The sequence below is a fragment of the Rana temporaria genome, chromosome 8 (assembly GCF_905171775.1).
Source record: "Rana temporaria chromosome 8, aRanTem1.1, whole genome shotgun sequence".
NCBI lineage: Eukaryota > Metazoa > Chordata > Amphibia > Anura > Ranidae > Rana > Rana temporaria.
The window spans coordinates 42,562,230-42,578,162 of NC_053496.1; the positions used below are offsets into that span (position 1 = coordinate 42,562,230).

At 43.9% G+C, this 15,933-nt stretch overlaps 1 protein-coding gene across 5 annotated transcripts in view; it reads left to right on the forward strand.

The window, feature by feature from the left end:
* Positions 1-15,933, forward strand: part of SORCS1 (sortilin related VPS10 domain containing receptor 1) — an 834,705-nt gene that overhangs the window by 365,068 nt on the left and 453,704 nt on the right. For all 5 annotated transcript variants that reach the window (XM_040361653.1, XM_040361650.1, XM_040361655.1 and 2 more), the window contains exon 3: positions 12,048-12,147. In XM_040361653.1, the coding sequence (XP_040217587.1) occupies positions 12,048-12,147 (100 nt within the window). The remainder of the gene's footprint in view (positions 1-12,047; positions 12,148-15,933) is intronic.

A 15,933-nucleotide genomic window follows, 5' to 3' on the forward strand; every position in this document is an offset into this window, starting at 1 on the left:
ATATGCAAATGAGGGAGATACGGCGATCCACAAAAGTACGTTTGACCGGCGCAGGCTACGCGCTGTGCGCATCAGCTGTACGTCCGGTCTAAAGTTACCCCTCATAAAAGCAGCTTTAACTTTGCACCAGACGTGTGCAGGTCAGCTTCAGCAGCACCATTAGGGACGAGCTGAGCAGCCACACTTGCAGGACAACAATCTGTATGCCAACATGCCAGGGGCATCCATGGTCATAGCTATACTACTGGCTTTAGATGCGCATAGAAGGAGGAGGGCACGGGAGAGGAAATACCGACCGCCCATAAACCTCTTTGGTATGGGTGATTTGGAGGTGTATCGCATCTTCAGATTCACCCCTACTGCCATCCTGGAATTAACCACAACCCTGAAAGATGACCCCCCAACCAGACATTCCCCCCCTGCCCGAGGGTACCCCGTCTTCTGAGGGAGCAGCAGTCAGGAGATGCCTCGCAGTTGGCATATTTGCACATTAAACACACACATTAATCATGGCACAAGGAGAATGCATGCATGCACACCACTGTGGTCCCTAGCACAGACACCCCACATCCTTATGAAATTGGATTAGCCCAAGTCCACCATGCAGGACTTGTGAGCAGCAACGCCATGCCAAGGCTCCAATTTTGTCACTGTACATTCAAACACCATTCACACTGTAGCCTGCCTGGGCTACAAAAAAAATAAAACAAATCATAAACTAAGTAAAAAAATAAATAAACATAAAACACTCACCTGAGTAAAATACAAAAAAAGAAAAAAACTACAAACACCAACAGACAACGGAACAAACGCACCTTGCTTCAGGGGGGGAAACAAAAATGGATGTACTTTTGCAATGGAAGGGCGTATGTTTGGGCGTATTTATGCACTGGGCGGATCTCACTAATTACGCCGGGCCTAGTTCATATCACACTGATTACACCGGGCTGAGATCTGAGCATGCACAGAGAGGCGCTGAACATAGTCAGTGTCATGCGCGCATGCGCAGTCCGGCCGGCCCTTCATTTGCATGGGGTCACGGCTCATTTCAACCGAACACGCCCACGTCCTTCCCACTTTGAATTACGCCTCGGAATTTACGTTGCGTCGGGCAAATTTGGCTGCAAATACTATGAGGATACGGCACTTGCGTCTCTAAGTTGAGCCGGCGTAACGTAAATGAGATGCGCTACGCTGGTCTATATATGCGTCGATGTACGTGGATCTGGCTCAAAGTTTTTTTCAACCCAATTATTGTTAAGCCGGCCTTGCCTACACACGACCGTGAAAAAAAAATGCTCTAGCAAAGCGCGGTGACGTACAAAACGTACGATGGCACTATAAAGGGGAAGTTCCATTCGGATGGCGCCACCCTTGGGGCTGCTTCTGCTGATTTTGTGTTAGTAAAACTTTGGTGAGAGATGATTTGCGCTTTTCTGTCTGTTACAGCGTGATGAATGTGCTTACTCCATTACGAACGCTAGTTTTACCAGAACGATCGCTCCCATCTCATAACTTGCTTCTGAGCATGCGCATTATTTTCACGTCGTTAAAGCCCACACACGACCATTTTTTACGACGTTAAAAACAACAACGTTAAAAACTACGAGAAAATTTAGAGCATGTTCCAAATTTTTAATGCCCATTTTTAACGTCGCAAAAAAATGCTCTGGAGCTCACACACGATCGTTTTTAATGACACTAAAAAAAATAAAAATTTTCACATCGCGAAAAACAGTCGTGTGTACGCGGCATTAGAGTTTGCAAAAGACTTGAGACTGGGAAAGTTCACCTTCCAGCAGGACAACAACCCTAAACATACAGCTAGAGCTACAATGGAATGGTATCGATCAAAGTATATTCATGTGTTAGAATGGCCCAGTCAAAGTCCAGACCTAAATCCAATTGAGAATCTGTGGCAAGACTTGAAAATTGCTGTTCAGACGCTCTCCATCCAATCTGACAGAGCTTGAGCTATTTTACAAAGAAGAATGGGCAAAAATGTCCCTCTCTAGATGTGCAAAGCTGGTAGAGAGATCCCCAAAAAGACTTGGAGCTGTAATTGCAGAGAAAGGAGGTTCTACAAAGTATTGACTATACTATAAGGCCCGGATTCACGTAGAATCGCGTATCTTTGTGCGGGCGTAACGTATCCTATTTACGTTACGCCTCCGCAACTTTTACAGGCAAGTGCCGTATTCTCAAACGAAAGTTGTGGCGGCGTAGCGTAAATAGGCCGGCGTAAGCCTGCCTAATTCAAATGTGGTAGATGTGGGCATGTGTTATGTAAATTTTATGTGACCCCACGTAAATGACGCTTTTTACGAACGGCGCATGCGCCGTCCGTGAAAGTATCCCAGTGCGCATGCTCCAAATTAACCCGCAAGAAGCCAATGCTTTCGACGTGAACGTAAATGACGCCCAGCCCTGCTCGCAAAAGACTTACGCAAATGACGTAAAATTTTCAAAATTTTACACAGGAACGACGTCCATACTTAACATTGGTACGCCTCATGTACGCCTCATATAGCAGGGGTAACTTTATGCCGGGAAAAGCCTAACGTAAACGGCGTATCTGTACTGCGTCGGCAGGGCATACGTTCGTGAATTTGCGTATCTAGCTGATTTACATATTTCTAGGCGTAAATCAGCGTACACTCCCCTAGCGGCCAGCGTAAATATGCAGTTAAGATACGACGGCGTAAGAGACTTACGCCGGTCGGATCTAATACAAATCTATGCGTAACTGATTCTAAGAATCAGGCGCATAGATACGACGGCTCGAACTCAGAGTTACGACGGCGTATCTGGAGATACGCCGGCGTAACTCGTTTGAGAATCCGGGCCTAAGTATTGAATAAAAATGCATGCCACACTTTTCAGATATTTATTTGCAAAACGTTTTTTTTTTTAAATGTATAATTTTTCTTCCACTTCACAATTATGTGCCAAGTCCATCACATAAAATCCCAATAAAATATTTTTACGTTTTTGGTTGTAACATCACAAAATGTAGAAAATTTCAAGGGGTATGAATACTTTTTCAAGGCACTGTAACTCCAAATCTATACTTACCTACAATAAAAACAAAACAGTAAAAACAAACTTAAAAAACAATCTCTTTAAACCCACTCTATTCCTAGGCTGAAGATGTCATTAATTGTTTCATACTGTGAGGATAAATTGGATTCTATATTTATTTGTTTATTTTGACTTTTTTTTTTTTTTTTTTGTAATTTGGTGATTGGAACAGGATTGAATTATAATAATAATTCAAGATTTATAAACCTCTCTGTTTTAGATTTTTTTATTAATTTTGTTACAATGTAGAAGATGTCACATGGCATACGAGGAATGAAATCTGAACGGTATCCTATACATTGTATTCATTTTGTTTTCCTTTTAAGGATATATATTGCCCGTGTATAAATTGACTCCGGCGTCCCTGCTAGGTCTGCACACTTTCCAGTGTATAAACAATAGCTGAATCCAATTTTCCAGGTGCCTGCCCCGTAACTAGGACACAAACAACCGTAAAGGTCTCAGAAACATCTGGAGATGGGGAGAGTTACCCACAATCCCTCCCTCCTCTCACCGTCTCTAATTTAGAGCCGCCAAGATGCGACCCCCAAACAAAGCCAGGCTGAATTACGCCACGCCGAAAATTTTCATCTCCTTTCAGCTCCAAAGCATGACCAAATTCATCGCTAATCAATGCTCTTAAGATTTCATAAAGCCGCTCAAGAGCACACTTTGCCTCTCGCTGCGATATTTCTATTTGTTGTACTCCCAATGTCTTTGCGTGCCGTTTTTTTTTATTTTTTTATTGAAACTATTTTTATTGCAGTTTCATTTTAGAATATGATAAAATAACCATCTAATTGTTGGAGGTACTATTAGCCAGATTCAGGTAGAGTTACGCCGGCGTATCAGTAGATACGCCGTCGTAATTCTAAATCTGCGCTGTCGTATATTTAAGTGTATTTTCAAATTGAGATACACTTAAATCCAGCTAAGATACGACCGCCGGCGCCGTCGTATCTTAGCTGTCTATTTATGCCGGCCGCTAGGGGCGTGTACGCTGATTTACGCCTAGAATGCATAAATCAGCGCGATACGCCTATTCATGAACGTACGCTTGCCCGTAGCAGTAAAGATACGCTGTTTACGTAAGGCGTTTTCAGGCCTAAAGATTTTCCACCAAAAAGATGGCGCAGCCAATGTTAAGTATGGACGTCAGAACCGTGTCAAATTTTTACATTTTTACGTCGTTTGCGTAAGTCGTCCGTGAATGGGGCTGGGCGTAATTTACGTTCACGTCGAAACCTATAAGTCTTTGCGGCGTAATTTGGAGCATGCGCACTGGGATATGTCCACGGATGGCGCATGAGCCGTTCGTTCAAAACGTCAATCACGTCGGGTCACGATTCATTAACATAAAACACGCCCACCTCTTCACAATTTGAACCTGGATCACAACCTGATCAGCATGTCAACAGAGAAGGTTATACAGCATTACTGCTGCTAGGTAACCAGCTTGCGGCTTTTCTCTCTATAACCAATAGTGCCAGCCTTCCCTGCATGCACCCATAATGTCACCAGCACTAGGTCCTAATAGACTGCCGCCGCTGCCAAGGAGACAGATGCCAGACCAGTGCTGTCAATAGCAGGGACAGGACAGCTGGGGAACTCCACAGTGGCAGAACACCAGGGCCCGGAGGCAAAACAACCTTTGCAACCCTGAAAGTTCTCCCACTGCTTTGGACCCTTATATTTTCTTGGTGTGCTGGTGACATATATCTCTTGTTTTCTGCCACCCTGGGGGGCCCCAGTATAGTAGGAAGGGAGCTCACTGCAGAACATGTGAAAGGGCCCGTTGTGGGATCGTAGTAAAGGGCCCCAGGAGATATATATATATATATAATTGCATTTTATAGTTGGCCCCCCTACTTGTGTCCCTGTCCCCCCTAAATATGAAAGCTGGAGACGCCACTTGTCCTGCGTGACTCCAAAATGTTGCACTGCTCTTGTGATGGGATCATGCAGTAAAAAATCAATTTGGACGCTACTACGTTGATCCATGGTGTGCTGGCAAATATCTCCCTTGTGACTTTCTGAACCAGTTTCCAGCTGGTTGTTGCCGCAGCACCCACACTTTTGAGAGCTTATCCAGGAACGTGTGCAATGGGAATATTAAGTATTACAATCATGGCAAGATCGCACTGCGTTTGGGGTGCCATTTAGAATGAATGGTACCCAAATGTGCATTGTATTGCCATGCTATTTGGAATCACAGGCATAATTCCGTGGATTACACCCACAATTCCAAATCGCTAAGTGTGAATGAGGCCTACAATGCTGGAAGTGGGGCACCCAACCTGTGGTTTTTGGGCTCTCCTGCACAGGATGGCGAGCGGGAGGAGATGGAGGGAACAGATGTTTTCTATGAAGCCAGAAGTTCTCAGCTTTGAGGCTTAATTCCCACCTAAAGATGCGACCCACTATGGGTGCGTTTCATGAGTTCCCGCACATTGCATGTAGGGAAACTAAATAATTTCAGTGGGCTGCCCTTTGTGCAGGAACCATAGAAAGGAGTCTCAAACCCTTTTCCAAAAATGTGTCACACTGAACCGCATGGTGCTGCATCATATAGCCCCCTGATCACCTTTACAGTGTTGCCGGTGTGTCCCCCCCCCCATGGTTCCAGGGCTGCCCCACTCTGGATGGCGGGAGGAGATCAGGGGTACGGATGTTACTTATGAACCCGGAAGCGCTGGGTTTACACCTACACCTACCCCCCCCCCCCATCCCTGCAATCTTCTGGGACACTTCACAGGTCCCAGATTATTGCTCGGCCATTCAGGACGCGTAGCGCAACTAATGCAGTGCGCACCCGGCTGTCACAGCCATTATCATTTTGTACCCACAAATACAGCTTTCTTTTCATGGTATTTGATCACCTCTGGGATATTTATTTTCTGCAACAAAAATAAAAAAATGACCAAAAATTTTGAAAAAAAATTGTTTTTTTGTTTCTGTTATAAAACATTATAAATAAGTAAGTTTTATTCTTCACTAATGGGCACTGATGGTACTGCACTGACGGGCACTGAAAAGGCGGCACTGATGGGGTGGCATTGATGGGCACTAATATACGGCACTGATGGACGACACGGATGGGCACTGATAGGCGGCATGGATGGGCTTGGATAGGCGGCACGGATGGGCACGGATAGGTGGCACGGATGGGCACTGATAGGCGGCATGGATGGGCACTGATAGGTGGCACGGATGGGCATAGATGGGCACTATCGTATGTGTTGTACTAATGGATGCCAATCAGTGCCAAACAATGCCTGCCAATTAGTGATGCCCATTGTGGGCACTGATTGGCATCCATTGCGGGACTGATTGGCATCCATTTTTTGTATCCTTCTCATCCCTGGTGGTCTAGGGTGGCATACCTTTTTTTTTTTCAATCCCTGGTGGTCTAGTGGGCATCCCTGGTGGTCCAGTGGGCATCCTCGGGGGGGCTGTGCTGATAATCGATCAGCACAGCCCCCCCCCCCCCCCTGTCACAGGAGCAGCCGATCGGCTCTCCTCTACTCGCGTCTGACAGACGCGAGTGAGGAAAAGCCGGTAATTACCGGCTTTTCCTATTTACATCGTGATCAGCTGTGATTGGACACGGCTGATCACGTGGTAAAGAGTCTCCGTGAGAGACTCTTTACCTTGATCGGTGTTGCGGGGTGTCAGACTGACACCCCGCAACAACGATCGCCGCGATGCGCGCCCCCAGGGGCGCGCAGCGGCTCAGAATCCTGAGGACGTCATATGATGTCCAGTCAGGATTCTACAACCACTTTGCCGACGTCAATATGTCATTGGTGGGCGGCAAGTGGTGAACTCCACTTTAACAATTAGTCACCAAGACAAGCCACCCAGACAATGCTTTGATTCAGGGATCCCACACCACCTTGGACTGTCCGGCACCAGTCTACAACATTCTATGAGGCAAAAACTAATACAATGTTCCAGCATTCTGAAAAGGTGTAATTAATTTATCTCCATAGATTTTTTGACTGATATTGTTCATAAATATTTCTGTCCCAAGTGAAGAAGCTTTTCCAACCCAGTTTGCAGGAGGGCCACCATATTCCCTCTAACCATTAGCCTGTACAAGAATAATATTACACCTTTCCATCCACTCCAGGAAAGCTATATTGTCCTTATTCAGAGAATTAATCCAAGCCTCACTCCCAGCCTTCATCACGTGGTTGTCCATCATTAGAGCATGTTCTGTTCTTTCCATGGCACCAGAGGCTGCACTGAGCTCTTTACCATGCTCTAACCAGGAGAATCAGACAAAATACCTGGTCTCTTCCATTGACCATAATCATTGGGTAGGAGGCTTACCCCAAGTCCCCTCCAAAAGTCTCTGTCCCAGTTGGGTCTGTCACACCTTCCTTCACCCCCCCTATTTATTTGTATTTCTTTGTCGCTTTTACTTATAGCTTGGTGTGCTGGCAAATATGAACGTTGATCTTTTCCAAAAAAGTGTCGTGCCAAACCCTGATGTCTCCAAAGGGAGGTCCGGTCACCTAGTCAATGCTATCACACAAGGGGCTTATTATCCTCCTTGTATTAGCAATAAAGATAAATGGAAGAAAGAAAAAAAAGAAATGTAATAAAAATAATTTTAATGCACACGGTGAAAAGCTCACAGTGTTTGGTGAAAGCAGAGTAAACAGTGCTGATCCTAGGGTCACAGGCGCCTGGGTGCAGAAATATTTCTGGCGCCCCCACATGGGTGTGGTCATTTTACTAACTCCTCCCCTTAAAAAATGTTTCTATGGAAATGACTCAACCACAGAGATGCTCCCCCACAAAGTCTTCATTACCCTGGGATCCTTACATGATCGCTTAACAATAAACAAAATACAGGAAGAGAAGCAGAGTACTGTATTGGGACCTGGAGGGGGGCCTCTCTGATGGACATAGAGAGGGCTTCTGTTAGAGAGTCTGTTAGAAAGAGCCCCCAGAAATATTACAGACATGATACAGGAGACAGTCAGAGACTGCAGACATGGTACAGGAGACAGTCAGAGACTGCAGACATGGTACATGAGACGGTCAGAGACTGCAGACATAATACAGGAGATGGTCAGAGACGGCAGACACAGAACAGGAGATAATCAGAGACTGCATACATATTACAGGAGAGGGTCAGAGACTTCAGACATAGTAAAGGAGATGGTCAGAGACTACAGACATAGTACAGGAGATGGTCAGAGACACATCAGTTCTGGACGGACACACACCTATGCTCAAAACACTAGTTCTGGACAGACACAAACAAGGAGAGAATGAGGGATGGGAGAACTCTGCCATTTCGGTGCCCCCACCTCTGCAGGCGCCTGGGTGCAAAGCACCCCTGTGCACCCTTTCTAGGATCGGCCCTGAGAGTAAGCTATTTCAGTCCAGGAGAGGAGCCTGTACACCTGTGCAGGACTGAAGGGAAGGCTGGAGGTCAGATTAAACTTGTTCTATGACGGGTTCAGTGGACCATGCTTTCTCTAATTCTTGTTTAGCTGCAGTAGAGATGCCACACAGAGTTTAATAAAATTCTGTGACTTTATCCAAGCTCAGCAAGTAAGATTACAGCCAAAGGAAAAAAAGGAAAGGAAAAAAATCTGATTGTACCAGGACTAGTAAAATCTGTCAGTGTTTCATAATGAAGTAATTTTAAATCCTTGCATCCTCACTAATATTTTATAGCCCGTTCTCCCTCCATAGCTCAATCCTACAAGGTGATCTCTGGGTAGAAGACAGCCTCGACATTAATATATATGATGGGATCCAGAAAATGAGCCGCCGTTAATGATTTTATAATAAAAGTTTGCTTTCGGACTACCGGCTAATACCTCCGACTGGATATTGTGTTTGCGTTCTTTCCAGGAATAAATTATGCATTCCTTCCATGGAAGTTTTAGCTTCTATGATAAATAGTCTGCGGAAGACAAAAGATATTTAAATAAAGGTGGTTGGAGGGGGAGAGTAAACCGACGGCTGTGTATAAGATTATGCAAATAAGGAATCTTTTTTATAATTGATGTGTGATCCATGGGGCTTCTGAAGCAATAAATGCAACTTTTAAGCTAATAAGAAGTTGTACATAGGCGTATACAAATATTTATGAGCTTTGTCAGCTTATTGTAAGAGGTGCTGTACCCTCAGTGCTGATCAAAAAAAAAAATGCCATAGATAAAGTGGATCTGTAATCAGAAATATTTTTTTCATTTTAACCTGTTGCCGCCTTGTAACACAGGGTTAGCTTTAATACCCAACATCCACACACATGCATCACTAGGGCCAGATTTACATCTCGGGAGCCTACAGGAAGAATTCAACCTCCACCCCCCACGAGTAAGACCAACTTTTTTCCCTTGATAAAATACTGCAAAGGTCTAAATTTCAGTGAAAAACACACTAAAGCGGATTTTAGGGCAAACAAATGCAATGAACCACACACATTTTTGGTAAAATGTAAAAGACGAGGATGCACCGAGTAAATAGATACCAAACACGTCAACCCTTAACTTTGTGTGCACCTGTGAAAGGGCGATAAACTTCAGTACCCTATATTTTCTATAGGCGACGCTTCAAAAGCCCTCTATAGGTCATCAGTTTTGTATTACGGAGGAGGTCTTGTGCTAGAATTGTTGTTTTTACTCTGGCATTTATGGCAATAATTAACATGTGTAGCCCTCTAGACAGGTCAGGGGTAAAGTTGTGGAGAAATTTAAAGCAGGGTTAGGTTATAAAAAAATACCCCAAGCTTTGAACATCTCACAGAGCACTGTTCAATCCATCATCTGAAAATGGAAAGAGTATGGCACAACTGCAAACCAACCAAGACATGGCTGTCCACCTAAACTGAGAGACCGGGCAAGGAGAGCATTAATCAGAGAAGCAGCCAAGAGGCCCATGGTAACTGCAGAGATCCACAGCTCAGGTGGGAGAATCTGTCCACAGGACAACTATTAGTCCTGCACTCCACAAATCTGGCCTTTATGGAAGAGTGGCAAGAAGAAAGACATTGTTGAAAGAAACCATAAGAAGTCCTATTTGCATTTTTGCAAGAAGCCATGTGGGTGACACAGCAAACACGTGAACGAAGGTGCTCTGATCAGATAAGACCAAAATGTTAACTTTTGGCCTAAAAGCAAAGTGCAGGAAACTAACACTGCACGTCACCCTGAACACACCATCCTCATCGTGAAACATAGTGGTGGCAGCATCATGTTGTGGGGATGCTTTTCTTTAGCAGGGACAGGGAAGCTGGTCAGAGTTGATAGGAAGATGGATGGAGCCAAATACAGGGCAATCTTAGAAGAAAACCTGTTAGAGTCTGCAAAACACTTTAGACTGGGGCGGAGGTTCACCTTCCAGCAGGACAACGACCCTAAACATACAACCAGAGCTACAATGGAATGGTTTAGATCAAAGCATATTTAATGCGTTAAAATGGCCCAGTCAAAGTCCAGACCTAAATCCAACTGAGAATCTGTGGCAAGACTTGAAAATTGCTGTTTACAGATGCTCTTCATCCAATCTGACAGATCGTGAGATATTTTGCAAAGAAAAATGGTCAAAAATGTCACTCTGTAGATGCGCAAAGCTGGGAGAGACATCCTCAAAAAGACTTGCAGCTGTAATTGCAGTGAAAGAAGGTTCTACAAAGTATTGAATCAGGGGGGCTGAATACAAATGTACTCCACACTTTTCACATACTAGTATTTATTTGTAAAAGATTTTGAAAACCATTTACCATTTTTCTTCCACTTCACAATTATGTGCCACTTTGTGTTGGTCTATTTAGGGGTGGGGGAGGGAGATATTAAGTGTTAGAGTTAAAAGAGAAGACCAGCCTGAGCTTTGTAGGCTGGGCTTCTCATCTGGGTCACAGGAGTGCAATTTGTTTTGCACTCCTGTGTCCTGTTTTCAGCGGAGAGCGGTCTGAAGTCCGCTCTCTGCTGACGTCACTGCCATCAGTCAAGTCTAAATCCGCCAGCTACCTTGATTGATGGCAGTCTTAGAAAGCCACTAAGACTCTAAGACAGCTGATCCCCGCCCCTCCACAGCTCAGCGCTCCATTGAGTGCTGAGCAGTAGAGCAGAAGCGATGCTGAGTGACAGTCAGCATCGCTCTGCTCGGGGAGGAGTGAGAACGGAGCCATCAGCGGTGTTCGGTGGCTCGGTTCTCAGTGCAGAGATGGCAGGGGACAGATGCAGCATCAGTCTGATGCTGCATTCACCAAGGTAAGTATGACTAGCCCAAAAAAAAACAATACTTTTCTATTAATGCAAATGCATTAAGGTTAAAAAAAAACACCCAGCCTTTAGAACCAATTTAAAGTAGATGTAAAGCCCTAAGGGCCCATTCACACTACTGTGTGTAGGTCAGCTTCAATAGTGTAAATTGGCCTAAATGGTCTATTTTATGTATTCACTGAACTATTGCATAAAATTCATTTTCATAAAGACTCAATTTTAAAAATGGGTGAAGCCACTAATAAGAGCCATGGATAGGTTTAGATCTACAGCTTGCGGAAGACCCTGCTGCCCCATTTGACAGGTGGAGAGGGGCTGTATATGTTGCCTATTCACCACTTATTTTAACCCTGTAAAGCCAAAACCATCATGCTGTGACTGGCAGTTACAGGGCCATTGCAGTGCAGCCCCATTCACTTGAATGGGTTATGTTCGGCAGTGGTACTATCACCAATTGTAAGAGGTGGGTATCATCTTTGTCCTGGCCGCAAAGCATCATGGTTGTGGCATGTGTTCAACCAGTCCAGCTGAGGGGGGTTAAAACCACAACTCAACTGACTATGATAACTGCCCCCAAATGCAAGTGTAAAGAAGTGCTACCTTATATTTTCTTTATTACTTTACTTTTGTCTCAAGTTTTCTTTAAACAGCCCATTGTGAAACCTATGGGCAGATTTACCATCTCACGGTTCTCTTTGAACCTTTTTTTTTCAGATCTACAGACTACGGGACAACATACGAGAAGCTGAATGATAAAGTCGGATTAAAGACCATCTTGAGCTATCTTTATGTCTGCCCTACAAACAAGCGCAAGGTAAGACCGGCCCTTAAATTTCCCGTTATTTTAGGTCGACTGTGCTTGGATAACCTTCTCTGCTCCCGCAGTCTATTACCGTTGACACAAGCCTTATGACTGCGAGGTGCAGGGAAATATATAAGAAAACAAATGAAAGCAGAAGCAATTCTCGGCATGCCTCGCAGCTGTTTGGCCGACGCTGATAGAACGGCTCGTTAAGATTTCGGAAGCGGTGCCATAAATACATGTTTTTCGGAGGTTTCCACATTTACTTTGACACGTTATTATGGGACAAATACTTGCTCATTTTTTTTGGCCTCGGTCACAGTGCTTCTCTGCTGTATCTTTATGTTTTTTTGTCTCTGAAGGAAAGAGGTCCTCTTATTGACCAATGGGTCATGGTTTCCTAAATAAACTATTCAGAAGGTTGTCTATATAGCGGAAAAGCAATTTTGCAACATTAAACCCATAAGTCTAATTCCTCACCTATCACCATTTTAGTTTTAGACGCACTGTTTGGCAAAAAGCTTATATTTCAATATTTGATAGATTCTGGAGAGTTAGACCCCATTCACATCTAGGCGTTTTTACGCCTGTAGCGCTACGCCGCTGCCGCCAGAGGGCTGAAAACAGATGTCCCTCTATGGAGATGGTTCACATCTCCACGCCGAACGCCGGACGCCTGTCGCCTGCGGCGTGAAAAAAGGTCCCGGACCTTTTTTTCAGGCGTCTTCGAGCGTTCGGCTAGGAGATGGCAATCATCTCCATAGAGGGGGTCATCTTGGGGCACATCTAGGCGGACAATACCGGCGTTTTGTCGCCGCAAATCGCGGTACAAAACGCCGCTATTTTTACCGCGATTTGCGGCGACAAAACGCCGCGATTTCGTCCGTCTAGATGTGAATGCAGCCTTAAAGTTGAAGTTTAGGTATGGGAATTGTTGCACAAATATACTGGTCCACCTTGGATCATCGTATGTATCTATGTGCCATTACTGTGGAAGATGGAAATCACTTTAGTAAGCACTGCTAATCCAATGATCTCCACTCACTTCTAGCTCATGTGCCGAGCGGCTACCCTGCTGCATTGTAAACACAAGAGGTCACTCAGTCACTATTCAAAAAGAGACTTTCCATTTTCTCAATGGATGAAAAACGGTGGTGGTGACATCATGATCTCCAATTTATCCAAATAGAGAACACTTTGCATAAATTGAGAAAATATAACACGTTCTGTGAATGGTGCCTGTGCCAAATAGGCAACGTCCTATGTTCAGCCAGGGGTATCACACAGGTATATGCAGTATAAATATATAAACACTTATATTGACCCATGCTAAGGGGTCTTGTATATTTTTGTACATTGACCCAATGGCCCAAGCTGAAGGTTCTTGTGTATAACTTTCTATTCAACCAGTATTTAACCACATCTCCATATGCAGGGACAGTTGCGGCTTGTTTCCTTTAGGTTTTTACTCCTTTCTCCAGCATCCAAAACTCTCAGGGCCAGATCCCTGTTCCCTTTCATGGCATAGGAGAGATTGAATTTCTAGCATTACAAGCTCACAGAGCAAAAGCTCAAGAGAGAAGAGACAGAGCAGGAAATGTCTCAAATAATAATTCATCCTCAGCTTGCTTCAGAAGGTTCTCTAGGCTCACTGATTGGCTAGGCCAGTCTTTCTCAACCAGGATTCTGTGGAACCTTAGGGTTTTTCCAAAAGATGTCAGGGGCTTTTTTTTAGCAATGAGAAATGTTTGACTTTCAAATAAGTTCCTAGTGAAACCAATGATATTTTTTAACTATCTGTAAGAGGAAGATTATTCTCAATGCCCACAAATGTAATGAACATTCTTCCCAATCACCAAGTCACCTAATGTACTGTGAGCTGTGGATATAGTAGTCCTTAGGGGTCCCCTGAGCCTGGAAAGTTATTATAAGGGTTTCTCTATGTTAAAGAGGTTTGTAACAGCTAGGCTAGTCCATCAAATACTCAGCACATGGTAAGATAACTCTCTAGCACACCCTGCTGGAACAAGCTCAAACAACAATGTAGCAGAGAAAATACAATCTGAGAAGCGCTCCTGTTGCAGGACACATAGGCTGACTACAGCCCACTGCTGGCTACAGAATTCACAAAAACAAGAAAAGGAATTTAGAAAAAATAAAAAAATTACATCCATAGACTATTATGTCAATGAATTAAAACATTTAATTATGTGTCAGAGTTTCTTTAAATTACACCTGCCATGAGATTAACATGTAGGCTGACATTTTTAAACTGTTTTTGATCTTTTGAAAAAGGTTAATTGCCTGGCTGCCACTGTCTTCAATACTTTTTCATCACAAACCCAAAACAAGTGTTTAATTTTGAAAAGTTGAATTTGCTTAAAGTAGATCTTAACCAACTACAAATCTCATATAAGATTTAACATGTTATTGTAATTTCAGAAGCTATGTTCAGTTCTTTTAAAGCAGACCTTTGCACTTCAGACGAGGTCTGCTAATTCAATGAGACCCCCCCCCCCTTTTCTTAAAGAGGAGCTTTAGTCATTCTATAAAAAATAAAGAAAACAGACCCTAAGCAGCCCAAGGAACTAGAGCTGTCTTCATTGGAGCTGATTGTTCGCTGAGTTTCAAACCCCTGGTGCCACCATCTTGGATGTGGGAGCTGGCTGTGGCTTCCTGCTATTTTACAGCCAGCTCCCCAAATGCAAGGTGCTCTCAGACTGGTCCCACAGTCTTCTGGGATGTGTGACATGTCTCTGAAGGTTGCGGGGGGTGTCAAGAATTCTTCAAGAATCTTGAATGTGTGAGTGGGTAAAAAGTACCCACTCCCAGGAAAAAATATATATATATATATTGGGGTGTGGAAGATGATAAGCAGTACTTCCATTTTTAAGTGAAGGTTCCCCCATGGGGAAAATACTTAGATAATACACTTACCTTTAGTAAACTTATATAGTGCATGTGCTGACATGATCCTGCTGCCAACAACATTCCTGGGAATGCTGAGAAGCCCAGATCTCATAGGAAGTTGCTGTAACAAAGCGCAGGATTGTCTTATCACATGATTTGGGCTACTCAACATTCTCAGTGATCTGGTGACATCATTGACATCACCTTCACCTAGGTGCTATGGGAGGAAAAAGTAGGAATGTTATCTAAATATTGGTTGAACTGGATGGACTCATGTTTTTTTCACCAGACTAACTATGTAACCCCCCCCCCCCATTTGTTTTCATTAGTATTTTAGGGAAGGGGTAAGAGAGCACTTTGAATGAGTAGAACTTTGAAGTACAAGGCCCACTTTACATCTGAAGCTTACAATAATAAGCCCCCTGATGATCCTACCAGTAAGGTCATTGTTTGGCTGCTTGATGTTATAGGTGACTGTCTCCCAATTGTGCTTTTATGTTGGTAAATTACAGCCCCCCTCTCTACCCTATCCAATCAGAGAACACTTTGCATTCATTCATGTAATACAAAGAATTTTCTGAATAGTGCCTATGCCCAGTATCCAACCTCTTTTGTTCAGCAATTCTTGGCAAGAATTTTTGATGTGGGAGTGGGTACCTGTCAGAGAAAGGTACCCACTCCCAAAAAAAAAAAAAAAATGTTGGGGTGTTGAGGCTCATAAGCAGCACCTCCACATTTAAGTGAATATTCTCCCATGGATACTTAGATAATATACTTAACTTTAGTGGATTTCTGTAGTGCATGCGCTGACATGATTCTCCTGCCAACAACATTCCTGGGAATGTTGAGCAGCCTAAATCTCATGGGAAGTTGCTTTAGCACAGCACA